Raw genomic sequence first — 12,838 nt, 5'->3', positions numbered from 1 at the left:
GATAAACATTTTTGCTAAGAGTATTATATTATTGATCGATCGACTGACTTTTCAAATCACCCAGCAGTGCATAGGCCCCAGAGTCTGCAACACCACTAAGCAAGGGGCACCACCAAGCAAGCGGCACCATGAAGACCAAGTAGCTCTCCAAACAGGTCAGGGACAAAGTTGTGAAAAAGTATAGATCAGGGTTGGGTTATAAAAAAATATCAGAAACTTTGAACATCTCACGGAGCACCATTTAATCCATTATTTAAAAATTGAAAGAATATGGCACCACAACAAACCTGCCAAGAGAGGGCCGCCCACCAAAACTCACGGACCAGGCAAGGAGGGCATTCATCAGAAAGGCAACAAAGAGACCAAAGATAACCCTGAAGGAGCTGCAAAGCTCCACAGCGGGGATTGGAGTATCTGTCCATAGGACCACTTTAAGCCGTACACTCCACAGAGCTGGGCTTTACGGAAGAGTGGCCAGAAAAAAGCCATTGCTTAAAGAACAACATCAGCAAACACGTTTGGTGTTCGCCAAAAGGCATGTGGGAGACTCCCCAAACATATGGAAGAAGGTACTCTGGTCAGATGAGACTAAAATTGAGCTTTTTGGCCATCAAGGAAAACACTATGTCTGGCGCAAACCCAACACCTCTCATCACCCCGAGAATACTATCCCCACAGTAAAGCATGGTGGTGGCAGCATCATGCTGTGGGGATGTTTTTCATCGGCAGGGACTGGGAAACTGGTCAGAATTGAAGGAATGATGAATGGCGCTAAATACAGGGAAATTCTTGAGGGAAACCTGTTTCAGTCTTCCAGAGATTTGAGACTGGGACGGAGGTTCACCTTCCAGCAGGACAATGACCCTAAGCATACTGCTAAAGCAACAACTTGAGTGGTTTAAGGGGAAACATTTAAATGTCTTGGAATGGCCTAGTCAAAGCCCAGACCTCAATCCAATTGAGAATCTGTGGTATGACTTAAAGATTGCTGTACACCTGCGGAACCCATTCAACAAAAATATATATTTTGCATCTTCAAAGTGGTAGGCATGTTGTGTAAATCAAATGATACAAACCCCCCAAAAATCAATTTTAATTCCAGGTTGTTAGGCAACAAAATAGGAAAAATGCCAAGGGGGGTAAATACTTTCGCAAGCCACTGTATATACTGAGATCATGTGACAGATCATGTGACACTTAGATTGCAGACATTGGACTTTATTTAACTATGTGACTTCTGAAGGTAATTGGTTGCACCAGATCTTATTAATGGGCTTCATAGCAAAGGGGGTGAATACATATGCACGCACCACTTTTCCATTTATTTATTTTTTAGAATTTTTTGAAACAAATTATTGTTTTCATTTCACTTCACCAATTTGGACTATTTTGTGTATGTCCATTACATGAAATCCAAATAAAATCTATTTAAATGACAGGTTGTAATGCAACAAAATAGGAAAAACGGCAAGGGGGTTGAATACTTTTGCAAGGCACTGTAGTTAGCTCCAGGTAAATGTTGCAATTCTTCAGCCAAAACAAGCTGCAAATGGACCAAAAACAAGCTGCATATGGACAGTACCAAAACAAATGATCTAATGATTGTCTCTTTGCAGCGAAATCTGATGGGATGGGATGGTCGTATCCCCCATATATATAACATTCTATTGGTTGCAATAATTGTTTATAATAATTTAAATTTTCATTATAGGGTATTGTGTGTAGATTGATGAGGGGGGAAAAACAATTTAATCCATTTTAGAATAAGGCTGTAACATAACAAAATGTGGAAAAGGTCAAGGGGTCTGAATACTTTCCGAATGCACTGTATATGGCACAGCTGTCAATTTTTTGGTCCTAAAATTAAACTGGTATACTTTTTTATTCATCACAATTTTCTTTAACCAATTTTGGTCTTTAATGCAGGGCCCATCAGACAAGTTCCTTACTTTCTCCCCCTTTAGCTAACAGTTAAATGTTTGTTTTTGGCTTGTTTATAATTCTAATTCTATTTTCGAGTCTCCACATGTTGTCATGGAAAATATTGTTATTTCCAACAACCCATGAGCAACTCCGCCGCAAATCCAGCTCCTTATTGAATGTTGAGATTGCCGAAAGGCAAGTCTCTTTGGCAATGACAGAGAGTGACAAGGAGTGGAATGTTAGCTAAAAAGACTCGTACTCAGACTAGAGACATTCAATCCCCCCCCCCCTTCCAGTAATACCGTATACCCCAGAATGGTATAGAAACGGTATGCAGGATATAAAAACGTTGCTGTATAACTAAGATCAAATACAATCAAATGAAGGCCTCAAGGTCTCTCATCCCTCAAGGGCTGCTGTTAGGACAAGGTGCAGCACAGATTTAGGATCAGCTCTCCCTGCCCAAATTCTAACCCTCTCCATTAGGGGCTACAACAATAAACTGATCCCAGATCATTTATTACGGGGCTAACTTCTTTCTCCTCCTGTCCTACCAGGACTCGTACGGAGACACACCGCTGCACGACGTCATCGCCAAAGACTTCCGGAACATCATCGAGATCCTGGTGGTGGTGCCCAACATAGACTTCACCCAGCAGAACAACCGCGGCTTCAACCTGCTGCACCACGCAGCCCTCAAAGGCAACAAGCTGTGAGTCCTACACTACTACCGTACACTACCCCATACCCACTATACTACAGTATACCATGCAGCCCTCAAAGGCAACAAGCTGTGAGTACTTCACTACTAGGGTTGGGCGGTAACCAGATGTTCATATCGCAGGTCTCCTGAGTGGAGCAGCGATCTAAGGCACTGCATCGCAGTGCTGAGGCGCCACTACAGCCTTGGGTTCGATCCACAGCCGGCCGTGACCAGGAGACCCATGGGGCGGTGCACAATTGGCCCTGCGTCGTTCGGGTTAGGGGAGGGTTTGGCCGGCCGGGATTTCCTTGTCTCATCGTGCTCTAGCGACTCCTTGCTCTAGCGACACATTGGTGCGGCTGGCTTCCGGGTTAAGCGAGCAGTGTGTCAAGAAGCAGTGCGGCTTGGCAGGGTCGTATTTCGGAGGACGCATCGCTCTCGACCTTCGCCTCTCCCGAGTCCGTAGGGGAGTTGCAGTGATGAGACGATCGTAACTACCAATTAGATATCACGAAAAAAAGTAATACCGTCATACTGGGATTTATGGTATTACCGGCTTAGTACACAAGGGGGCGCTAAAAACGCAAACACAAAAAAGCCCTTTGGGCATCTATTACCAGAATGCTAGCAAAATTAGCACAAGTAATAGCGAATTTCCATGGAGCCTGCTAACGAGTGCAAACGAAAATAAAGTCATTGCAAAGACAGGCAATCCAGCTCATAAAGATATACATATATAGGTAGTAGCTACCAGTGATGTAGTGGGCCGTACTCACTACCAATGTTTTTTTAATTGTCGTGCAAATTTCAGGTCTGCTGAGCTCAAACTTGAACTTTTTACTGTGAACACTGAGGCTGTACCCGCTTTAAGTTATTTTTAACAATGGTCAAGTAGACTGCTGTGGCTATTTGATCATAATGTAGGCCTACCAGAGTGGCCTACCATCAAAAACAATGGAGAAAATTAATCCCATAACATTTTAACATGGAAATAGCTGTTCTATCGTTCAGCCTACAGTAGCAGCCAATGTGTGGTGTTCAATGTAGGCCTACATTCCATGACACTATTGAAAAAAACATGCAGGGCTTTACATTAACATATTTGTCCACTTGTCCTTCAGACAAGGAGGTGACTGAAAATGTTGTTGTGGTGTTTGATGCAAGAAACCACTTTACAAAATAAAATGCTTCATTATTCCCATGCCATTATTACAGAGAATTAGACAAATTATGTTACCCTCTGCGTATTGGCCACTTAGCTTATTCAAGCCGGTCTCAAAATACAACACTGCCCCTTTAAGACAAAAAAAAGCTCTTTATCTGACTCGCTTTTCAAAGATGTCTAGAAATGCAAGTTTTGTGTTCTTGTAGGAAGCAATCACTCCCCCATTGCGGACTACAAATTATCTATAACTGGGCTAATAACTAACTAACTAGCAAAGGATATGAACAAATGTAGAAATGTGCACACGTAGCTACATGTAGCTCTCGCTTTGATCTCAAAACAAGCGCATCTACTTACAACCGCTCATGCTCTATAAACAGTCCAGTTCAAATTAAATGGCACAGATCCATATATGGCAATGGTATATTTGCATATAGGCCTATGATTGGTTATGGCGCGCACTGGTCTGTGTAGAGTACGGCCTGTAAATGCAATAGAATCCTACTCCGATGTGTTCTGCCTACAACAAAATCTCTTGCATAGTTAATTTTGTTTCGGTATGTTGCATTGAAAGTGACTAATATTGCGTTGATTCAATCACAATTCCCACAGTAAAGGGAAACATTGATAGTGTTAACTAATGGGGAAATCTCTGTGTGCGCTGATATTACTTCTGCCCGGCAGTCCCGGAGAGCAGAGGAAACATTGCTCACTACCCTCTGTAGCGCCTTGCGGTAGGGTGCCTTAAAGCAGCTCTAGCACATTTGAGGATCTTAGGGCCCATGACAAATCTTTTCAGCCTCCTGAGGGGGAAGAGGCGCTGACGTGCCTCTTCACAACTGTGTGGGTGTTTGTAGACCATGTTATTTCCTTAGTAATGTCGTATTCCCCAGGTCATTGCTGTAAATGAGAATGTGTTAAATACACATTTGTATTTGTATTTATTAAGGATCACCAAGGCAGCAGCTACTCTTCCTGGGGTCCAGCAACATTAAGGCAGTTATATACAGTTTAAAATACATGACATTACATTTCATAACACTTTACCCAATACATTTAGTGTGTTCCCTCAGGCCACTACTCCAATATCACATATTTACAATACAACATCCATGTGTACGTATGTGTAGAGTGCGTGTCTTACCATGTGTACTGTATGTGTGCATCTTCACAGTCCCCGCTGTTCCATAAGGTGTATTTTTATCTGTTTTTTAAATCTGATTCTACTGTTTGCATCAGTTACCTGATATGGAGTAGAGTTCCATGTAGCCATGGCTCTATGTAGTACTGTACGCCTCCCATAGTCTGTTCTTGACATGGGGATTGTGGCGAGACCTTTGGTGGCATGTCTTGTGGGGTATGCATGGGTGTCCGAGCTGTGTGCTAGTAGTAGTTTAAACAGACACCTCGGTGCATTCAGCATGTCAACACTTCTTACAAAAACAAGTAGTGATGAAGTCAGTCTCTCCTTCACTTTGAGCCATGAGATATTTAAATGCATATTATTGTTAGCTCTCCGTGTACATTTAAGGGCCAGCCGTGCTGCCCTGTTCTGAGCCAATTGTAATTCTCCGAGGTCCCTCTTTGTGGCACCTGACCACACTACTGAACAGTCGTCCAGGTGCGACAAAACTAGAGCCTGTAGGACCTGCCTTGTTGATAGTATTGTTAAAAAGGCAGAGAAGTGCTTTATTATGGACAGACTTCTCCCCATCTTAGCCACTGTTGTATCAACATGTTTTGACCATGACAGTTTACAATCCAGGGTTACTCCAAGCAGTTTACGAAGGGTTGTTAACAGGCTATTTGAGCCAGTAAAGGGGGCTTTACTATTCTTGGGTAGCATAATTACTTTTGCTTCCCTCCAGGCCTGAGGGCACACACTTTCTATTATGCTTAGATTGAAGATATGGCAAATAGGAGTGGCAATATCGTCCGCTATTATCCTCAGTAATTTTCCATCCAAGTTGTCAAACCCCATGGCTTGTCAATATTGATAGACAACAATCATTTTTTCACTTTTTGCACACTCACTTTACGGTTTGCATTTTTGCCCAAAATTTCATTTAAGGTGCTCCAAAGCTTTTTACTATCATTCATTGTCATTTATCTTTGTTTCATAGTATCGTTTCTTCTTCTTTTTATTCAGTTTAGTCACATGATTTCTCAATTTACAGTACATTTGCCAATCGGTTGTGCAGCCAGACTTATTTGCCATTCCTTTTGCCTCATCCCTCTCAGCCATACACATTTTCAATTCCTCATCAATCCACAGGGATTTAACAGTTTTTACAGTCATTTTCTTATGGGTGCATGCTTATTAATAACTGGAATAAGCAATTTCATAAATGTGTCAAGTGCAGCATCTGGTTGCTCCTCATTACACACCACAGACCAACAAATATTCTTTACATCAACAACATAGGAATCACTACAAAACTTATTGTATGACCTCTTATACACTATATTAGGCCCAGCCTTTGGAACTTTGGTTTTCCTAGATATGGCTTCTATATTGTGATCACTACATCCGATAGATTTGGAAACTGCTTTAAAGCACATTTCTGCAGCATTTGTAAAGATGTGATCAATACATGTTGATGATTTCATTCCTGTGCAGTTTGTAATAACCCTGGTAGGTTGACTGATAACCTGAACCAGGTTGCATGCACTAGCTACAGTTTGAAGCTTTTTCTTGAGTGGGCAGCTTGATGAAAGCCAGTCAATATTTAAATCACCCAGAAAATATACCTTCTGTTGATATCACATACATTATCAAGCATTTCACACGTTATCCAGATACTGACTGTTAGCACTTGGTGGTCTATAGCAGCTTTCCACCAGAATGGGCTTTAGGTGAGGCAGATGAACCTGTAGCCATTTTACTTCAACAGTATTTAACATGAGATCCTATCTAGTGTTCTGAATATAAACAGCAACACCTCCATCTTTGGCATTTCTGTCTTCTCTGTGGATGTTATAACCATGTATAAAAAGACACAGAGGAACTTGAAGCACTCGACCCGCTCCACTACAGTCCACAATCAGCTCTTTGTCTTGCTGACGTTGAGGGAGAGGTTGTTGTCCTGACACCACACTGCCAGGTCTTTGACCTCCCTATAGGCTGCCGCCTCGTCGTCGATGAGCAGTCCTACCACTGTTGCACCGTCAGCAAACTTGATGAAGGTGTTGGAGTTGTGCGCGGCCAAGAGTGTGTGTGTGAGAGAGAGGGAGAGATGTTAGGCTACATACAGTACATGGAGGGGATTACTGGGTAGTTTGGTTCATCAGGCTGACCCCTAGTCTACGCTTGATGTTATTGAGGGATGATGGTGTTTTGGCAATATGAAGATAGAAATTCCAGAGTATGGAACCTCTGTATCTGATAGAGAATTGACTATGTGTGGTGTGGCAGTGGGGACGGTGAAGGTTATCAAACTGTCCTGTGTTGTGTGCATGGATTTGGGAATTATCCTGGAAGAATTCATTGTAAGGTTTAGGTAGGCTGTCTGGGAGGTACACTACATGACCAAAAGTATGTGGACACCTGTTGAACATCTCATTCCAAAATCATAGGTATTAATATGGAGTTGGTCCCACCTTTGCTGCTATAACAGCCTCCACTCTTTTGGGAAGGCTTTCCACTAGATGTTTGAACATTGCTGCAGGGACTTGCTTCCATTCAGTCACAAAAGCATTAGTGAGATTGGGCACTGATGTTGGGCGATTAGGCCTGGCTCACAGTCGGCGTTCCAATTCATCAGAAAGGTGTTCGTTGGGGTTGAGGTCAGGGCTCTGTGCAGGCCAGTCAAGTTCTTCCACACCCATCTCGACAAACCTTTTCTGTATGGACCTCGCTTTGTGTACGGGGGCATTATCATTCTGAAACAGGAAAGGGCCTTGCCCAAACTGTTGCCACAAAGTTGGAAGCACAGAATCGTCTAGAATGTCATGTGCTGTAGCGTTAAGATTTCCCTTCACTGGAACTAAGGGGCCTAGTCCGAACCATGAAAAATAGCCCCAGACCATTAATCCTCCTCCACCAAACTTTACAGTTGGCACTATACATTCGGGCAGGTAGCGTTCTCCTGGCATTTGCCAAACCCAGATTTGTCTGTCGGACGGCCAGATGGTGAAGCGTGATTCATCACTCCAGAGAATGCGTTTCCACTGCTCCAGAGTCCAATGGCGGCGAGCTTTACACCACTTCAGCCGACGCTTGGCATTGTGCATGATGAACTTAGGCTTGTGGGCGGCTGCTCGGCCATGGAAACCCATTTCATGAAGCTCCCGACGAACAGTTCTTGTGCTGATGTTGCTTCCAGAGGCAGTTTGGAGCTCGGTAGTGAGTGTTGCAACCGAGGACAGACGATTTTTACGCGCTACGTGCTTCAGCACTCAGGGGTCCCGTTCTGTGAGCTTGTGTGGCCTACCACTTCGCGGCTGAGCCATTGTTGCTTCTAGACGTTTCCACTTCACAATAACAGCACTTACAGTTGACCGGGACAACTCTAGCAGGGCAGAAATTTTACGAACTGACTTGTTGGAAAGTTGGCATCCTATGATGGTGCCACGTTGCATGTCACTGAAATCTTCAGTAAGGCCATTCTACTGCCAATGTTTGTCTATGGAGATTGCATGGCTGTGTGCTCGATTTTATACACCTGTCAGCAACGGGTGTGGCTGAAATAGCCGAATCCACTAATTTTAAGGGGTGTCCGCTTACTTTTGTACATATAGTGTATGTTTATTTGTAGACGAAGGTGCATAATTGGAGTATATAGACAATATGTCTGTAGCTCAATTGGTAGAGCATGGCGCTTGTAACGCCAGGGTAGTGGGTTCGATCCCCGGGACCACCCATACGTAAAAATGTATGCACACATGACTGTAAGTCGCTTTGGATAAAAGCGTCTGCTAAATGGCATATTATATTGTATTATTATAATATATTTAGTTTCTTAAACAGAGAGGCAGATGGAGCCAAGTATTTAGAGGAGGTGGCTAGTCTAACAAATGTATTTTGTGTGATGAATAATTTGTGTAGATGGGAAGCAAATGTACAGACCCAGACAATATTGCAGTAAATGATATATAATTTAAGATGTATTATAGTGTTAGGAAGCAAGCCTGATGAACCAAACCACTAATATTTCTGAAGATACCAACAGACTTCACCACTTGGCTGCAGACAAAGTGAATATGATTGTTCCAGCACAACTTTTCATCAACTAGAACACCTAGGAACCTAGTGGATGAAACCTGGTCCATTTAATTCCCACCAATTTGAGATTCTGTTTATTTTTTACAATATTTCTTATTCTTACCAGTGAATACAATGAAGTTGGATTTTTTAACATTTAAAGAAAAATTATTTATCTGGAACCCTTCAGAAAATTTGGCCTTGCCTGAGTTGGCATCATTGATTAGTGAATCCTAATTCTTGTATGATAACATCAAATTGGTATCAGCAAAAAGAATGGTAAGTATGGTACAAGACACAGCACATATAGATTAGGAATCACAAAGGTCCAAGGATCGAACCCTGTGGAACGCCACAGGATATCTTGACACTGGTAGATGCACACCATTTGCATATACAAATTGTTCTCTTTCATAAACATAATAATATAGCCATTTATATGTATAATCATGGGAACCGTAAAAATGCAATTTGGCAAGTAATATTTCATGATCAACGGTGTCAACCGCTTTGGATAAATCTAGAAAGATGGCAAGAGCGTATTCATTGTTGTCCAGGGCTGTAAAGATTTGATCCACAAGTTGTAAAAGAGACTTATCTGTGGAGTAGTTTTAACTATATAAAATACAATGTTGGTTTAAATGTTTCAACATTCTTTTATACACGAGTTTCTCTAGGATTTTAGAAAAACATGGTAGTACAGATATTGGGCGATAATTTGTAAAAAATCTTGCATCCCCAGATTTATAGATGGGGATAACTTTGGCAATATTCTAATCTTTACGAACAATACCAGTTTGCATAAATCTGGTGAAGATGTATGTTAAAGCAGTGGTCACCAACCTTTCCTTAGTCAAGATCACTTTCTAAGTCAAAATGCAAGCCGAGATCTACAGGTCAAATGTTTTTTAAACATGACTTAAAAAACGTAAGCCTATGCAACATTTAACCAATTAAAAATAGTTATGTAGCAGTGAGGTTTGTGCAGTAGGCTATAGGCCCAATACATTATCACTGCATATTGGCTATGCTTAATATAATATAATATGCCATTTAGCAGACACTTTTATCCAAAGCGACTTACAGTCATGTGTGCATACATTTTTAGGTATGGGTGGTCCCGGGGATCGAACCCACTACCCTGGCATTACAAGCGCCATACTCTACCAATTGAGCTACAGAGGACCACTATGCTTGAATTGCCCTGCCAATGTTGTTCTTCTCAGACCATGGGATATCCGAAGTAGATGGGTAAATTTGTTTTTATACTTAATTGGCAGAATTCTGGAGGGTGTGATTTGTGAGAAACTTTTTATACAACTTTCTTTTTTTACTGAGGATTTTTTGTGACCGGTTGTAAACCAAAGTTTGCAGAACCCATCTGCTGCTCTCTTACTAGGTCTAACTAAGGGAAAGCAGTGAAATACAGAATTGAAGGATGGGAGAAAAGTCTGGTAAGCAGACTCTACATTGGGATGATTATACAAATTTTCCCATAAAATATCATCAATCAACATTTGAAAGCGCTCAGAATTACTTTTGTTAAATGTTCTACATTTAATGCTACTGTCCAAAAATGGACACACCTCCTCCCACTCTTGATGGTATACAGTGGTGAACAGCATTTATAAGGGGACATTTCATAAATCATTCTTGTCGCTTCAGTTAACCATGTTTCTGAAAGGGCAATAATGGAAAATTCATGGTTGAGAGAAGACTGATAATGAACAATGTGGTCATGATTTTTAGGAAGACTGCGAACGTTCAAATGAAAGGTAGAGAATAAGCTTGTCTTGGAATTAGACTGCTATACAAGTTGTTAGATTGTTTAACATTATTGTCATGTGATAGAATCATCTCTGGTGAATTTCAGGAAATTCGAATCTGGATTAACACAGTCATTATATTTAACGTTAGCTTCATTAATATCAAATGGATTAAAGACCAGGTTATCAGGGTTGACATCCTGCCCAAATAAGAAAGATACAAAGTCCGTATCATCCAGAGAGTGGAAGGTAAACATATAAGTGCATGCCTTCAATACAACCATACATTTGTGCCAGTGTTATCAATAGGGGTGCACTTCCTTTGAAATGCACCTTGACAAAGTCCACATAACACCACTGAAGACTTCAGAGTGTTAGGACATTTAGAGCAATGTGTGTTTTTTGACTTGAGGTGAAACACATGAACAAAGTAGTGTGTGTGTGTGTCATCAAATTAATCCATGTGATTAGATCAACGGACTACAGCCGAGTCACCTGCCGTAGGCCTACGAAAGGTGGGGGTGAACGACCAGCTGGTGTTGCGATGTTGCCTCTTTTGTTCTTCAATGAGTCGTGGCAGCAGTTCCTTCCTTCATTGATGAAGAACTTAGTTCCCTTCAGGCACTTGATTCTCTTGAGAATCTCCTCCTTGTCCTTGTACCTAAACAGTTTCACCACTATAGATCTGGGCTGTCCATCAGAAAAAATGAGCTTAGGGTCCAGTTTAAGGTGACCTGCCAGGAGTTTCTTTGCCTTGATTTCTGTGTCATGCCAAGTTTCAGTTTTAACGTCTTCGATTCCATCGATTTGAATGTTGTTTCGCCTGGATAGGATAGATTTTCCAGGAAGAGAGTTTGTCTAGTGTTGTTTGGAATTTTGCTAAGTCATCTGAGACAGATTTTTAATGTGGCCAGGCTGGTGACATTCGCGCCCTTTAGCTCATCCACCTCTGACTGCGTAAAATCCATCCTGTATTTAAAGTCCATTACATCCCTAACGAGATGATAATAATAATATAATATGCCATTTAGCAGACGCTTTTATCCAAAGTGACTTACAGTCATGGGTGGTCCCGGGGATCGAACCCACTACCCTGGCATTACAAGCGCCATGCTCTACCAATTGAGATCATCAACCCTTTTGTTGGTAGAATCCATAGAGTTGCAGGAAGGATTTAAAGTTATTTTCTTGCAGATCTGTTAGATCTTTATAGAACACTTTGTTGACCAAGTAGATCATGGAGTGTAGTGATTGATACGTACTCGTCTTCCGCATTGAGCTTTTCAGCGTTTTTGTTTCTAGTAGACATGCTAAAGGTTTGCTGTGAACTATAGTGAGTTTGCAAATACAACCCACACCCCGCCTCCCGAAAACAAGCTCAGCCAGTGAATTGGCAACCACACAAGCAACACACACCTGAATCACACACCAGTACGATAAACAGAGAGAAAGTGAAGGACTTGCTCACTGTACAGATCCTGGCTGCACATACACTATACGAGCGGGAGATGACTGACGCGCAAGCTAGTGCTGTGGATACAAGCAGTATGAGGGGCAGTAAGCCAAAACACCGGTCAAAGAAGTTAGGGAGAGACATGGCTAGGCACACCCTAAAATATTATTTGTCCATCCAGTTTATGATGATGAGGAACAAGTAGTTTGTGCTCAAACAGAGTAGCGGTGTTGCATTGAGTAAGTACATACTAGACAGAAGGCGCAGCTTTCACTTCAGATACAAAAAATCCCAGTGTTGATAAAGAATTCACAATGACCTTAATCTGACAAGGAGTTTGAGGGGAGACAGAGAGGGTGGTATAGTAGAGGAGTGTAACGGAGGTGACACTGAGGCGTCATACGACAGTGTTGACAGTCCAGACATGTAAGCTGTGTGAGTGACACTGTCATAAACCATTAAGGCTCCAGACTTGATTCTGCTGAGCTGTTGGGGGATCAAAATCAAATCAGTTAAGCTTCCACCCCAGAGCCGGGGTGAAATACATTCGATTCGGCAATAACTTGAATACCCAGCCCAAAGTTGCAACATTCAATTTCAGTCTTCGTCAGGCCTTTAAATCCCA

At 41.9% G+C, this 12,838-nt stretch overlaps 1 protein-coding gene across 4 annotated transcripts in view; it reads left to right on the top strand.

The window, feature by feature from the left end:
- LOC121538434 (E3 ubiquitin-protein ligase MIB2) overlaps positions 1 to 12,838 on the top strand; it is a 78,354-nt gene that overhangs the window by 52,044 nt on the left and 13,472 nt on the right. For all 4 annotated transcript variants that reach the window (XM_041846430.2, XM_041846428.2, XM_041846427.2 and 1 more), the window contains one exon: positions 2,481 to 2,635. In XM_041846430.2, the coding sequence (XP_041702364.2) occupies positions 2,481 to 2,635 (155 nt within the window). The remainder of the gene's footprint in view (positions 1 to 2,480; positions 2,636 to 12,838) is intronic.

Source organism: Coregonus clupeaformis, chromosome 24 (assembly GCF_020615455.1).
Source record: "Coregonus clupeaformis isolate EN_2021a chromosome 24, ASM2061545v1, whole genome shotgun sequence".
Taxonomy (NCBI): domain Eukaryota; kingdom Metazoa; phylum Chordata; class Actinopteri; order Salmoniformes; family Salmonidae; genus Coregonus; species Coregonus clupeaformis.
The sequence above is the reverse complement of the archived record's forward strand: the minus strand, read 5'-3'. Positions and strand labels throughout refer to the sequence as shown.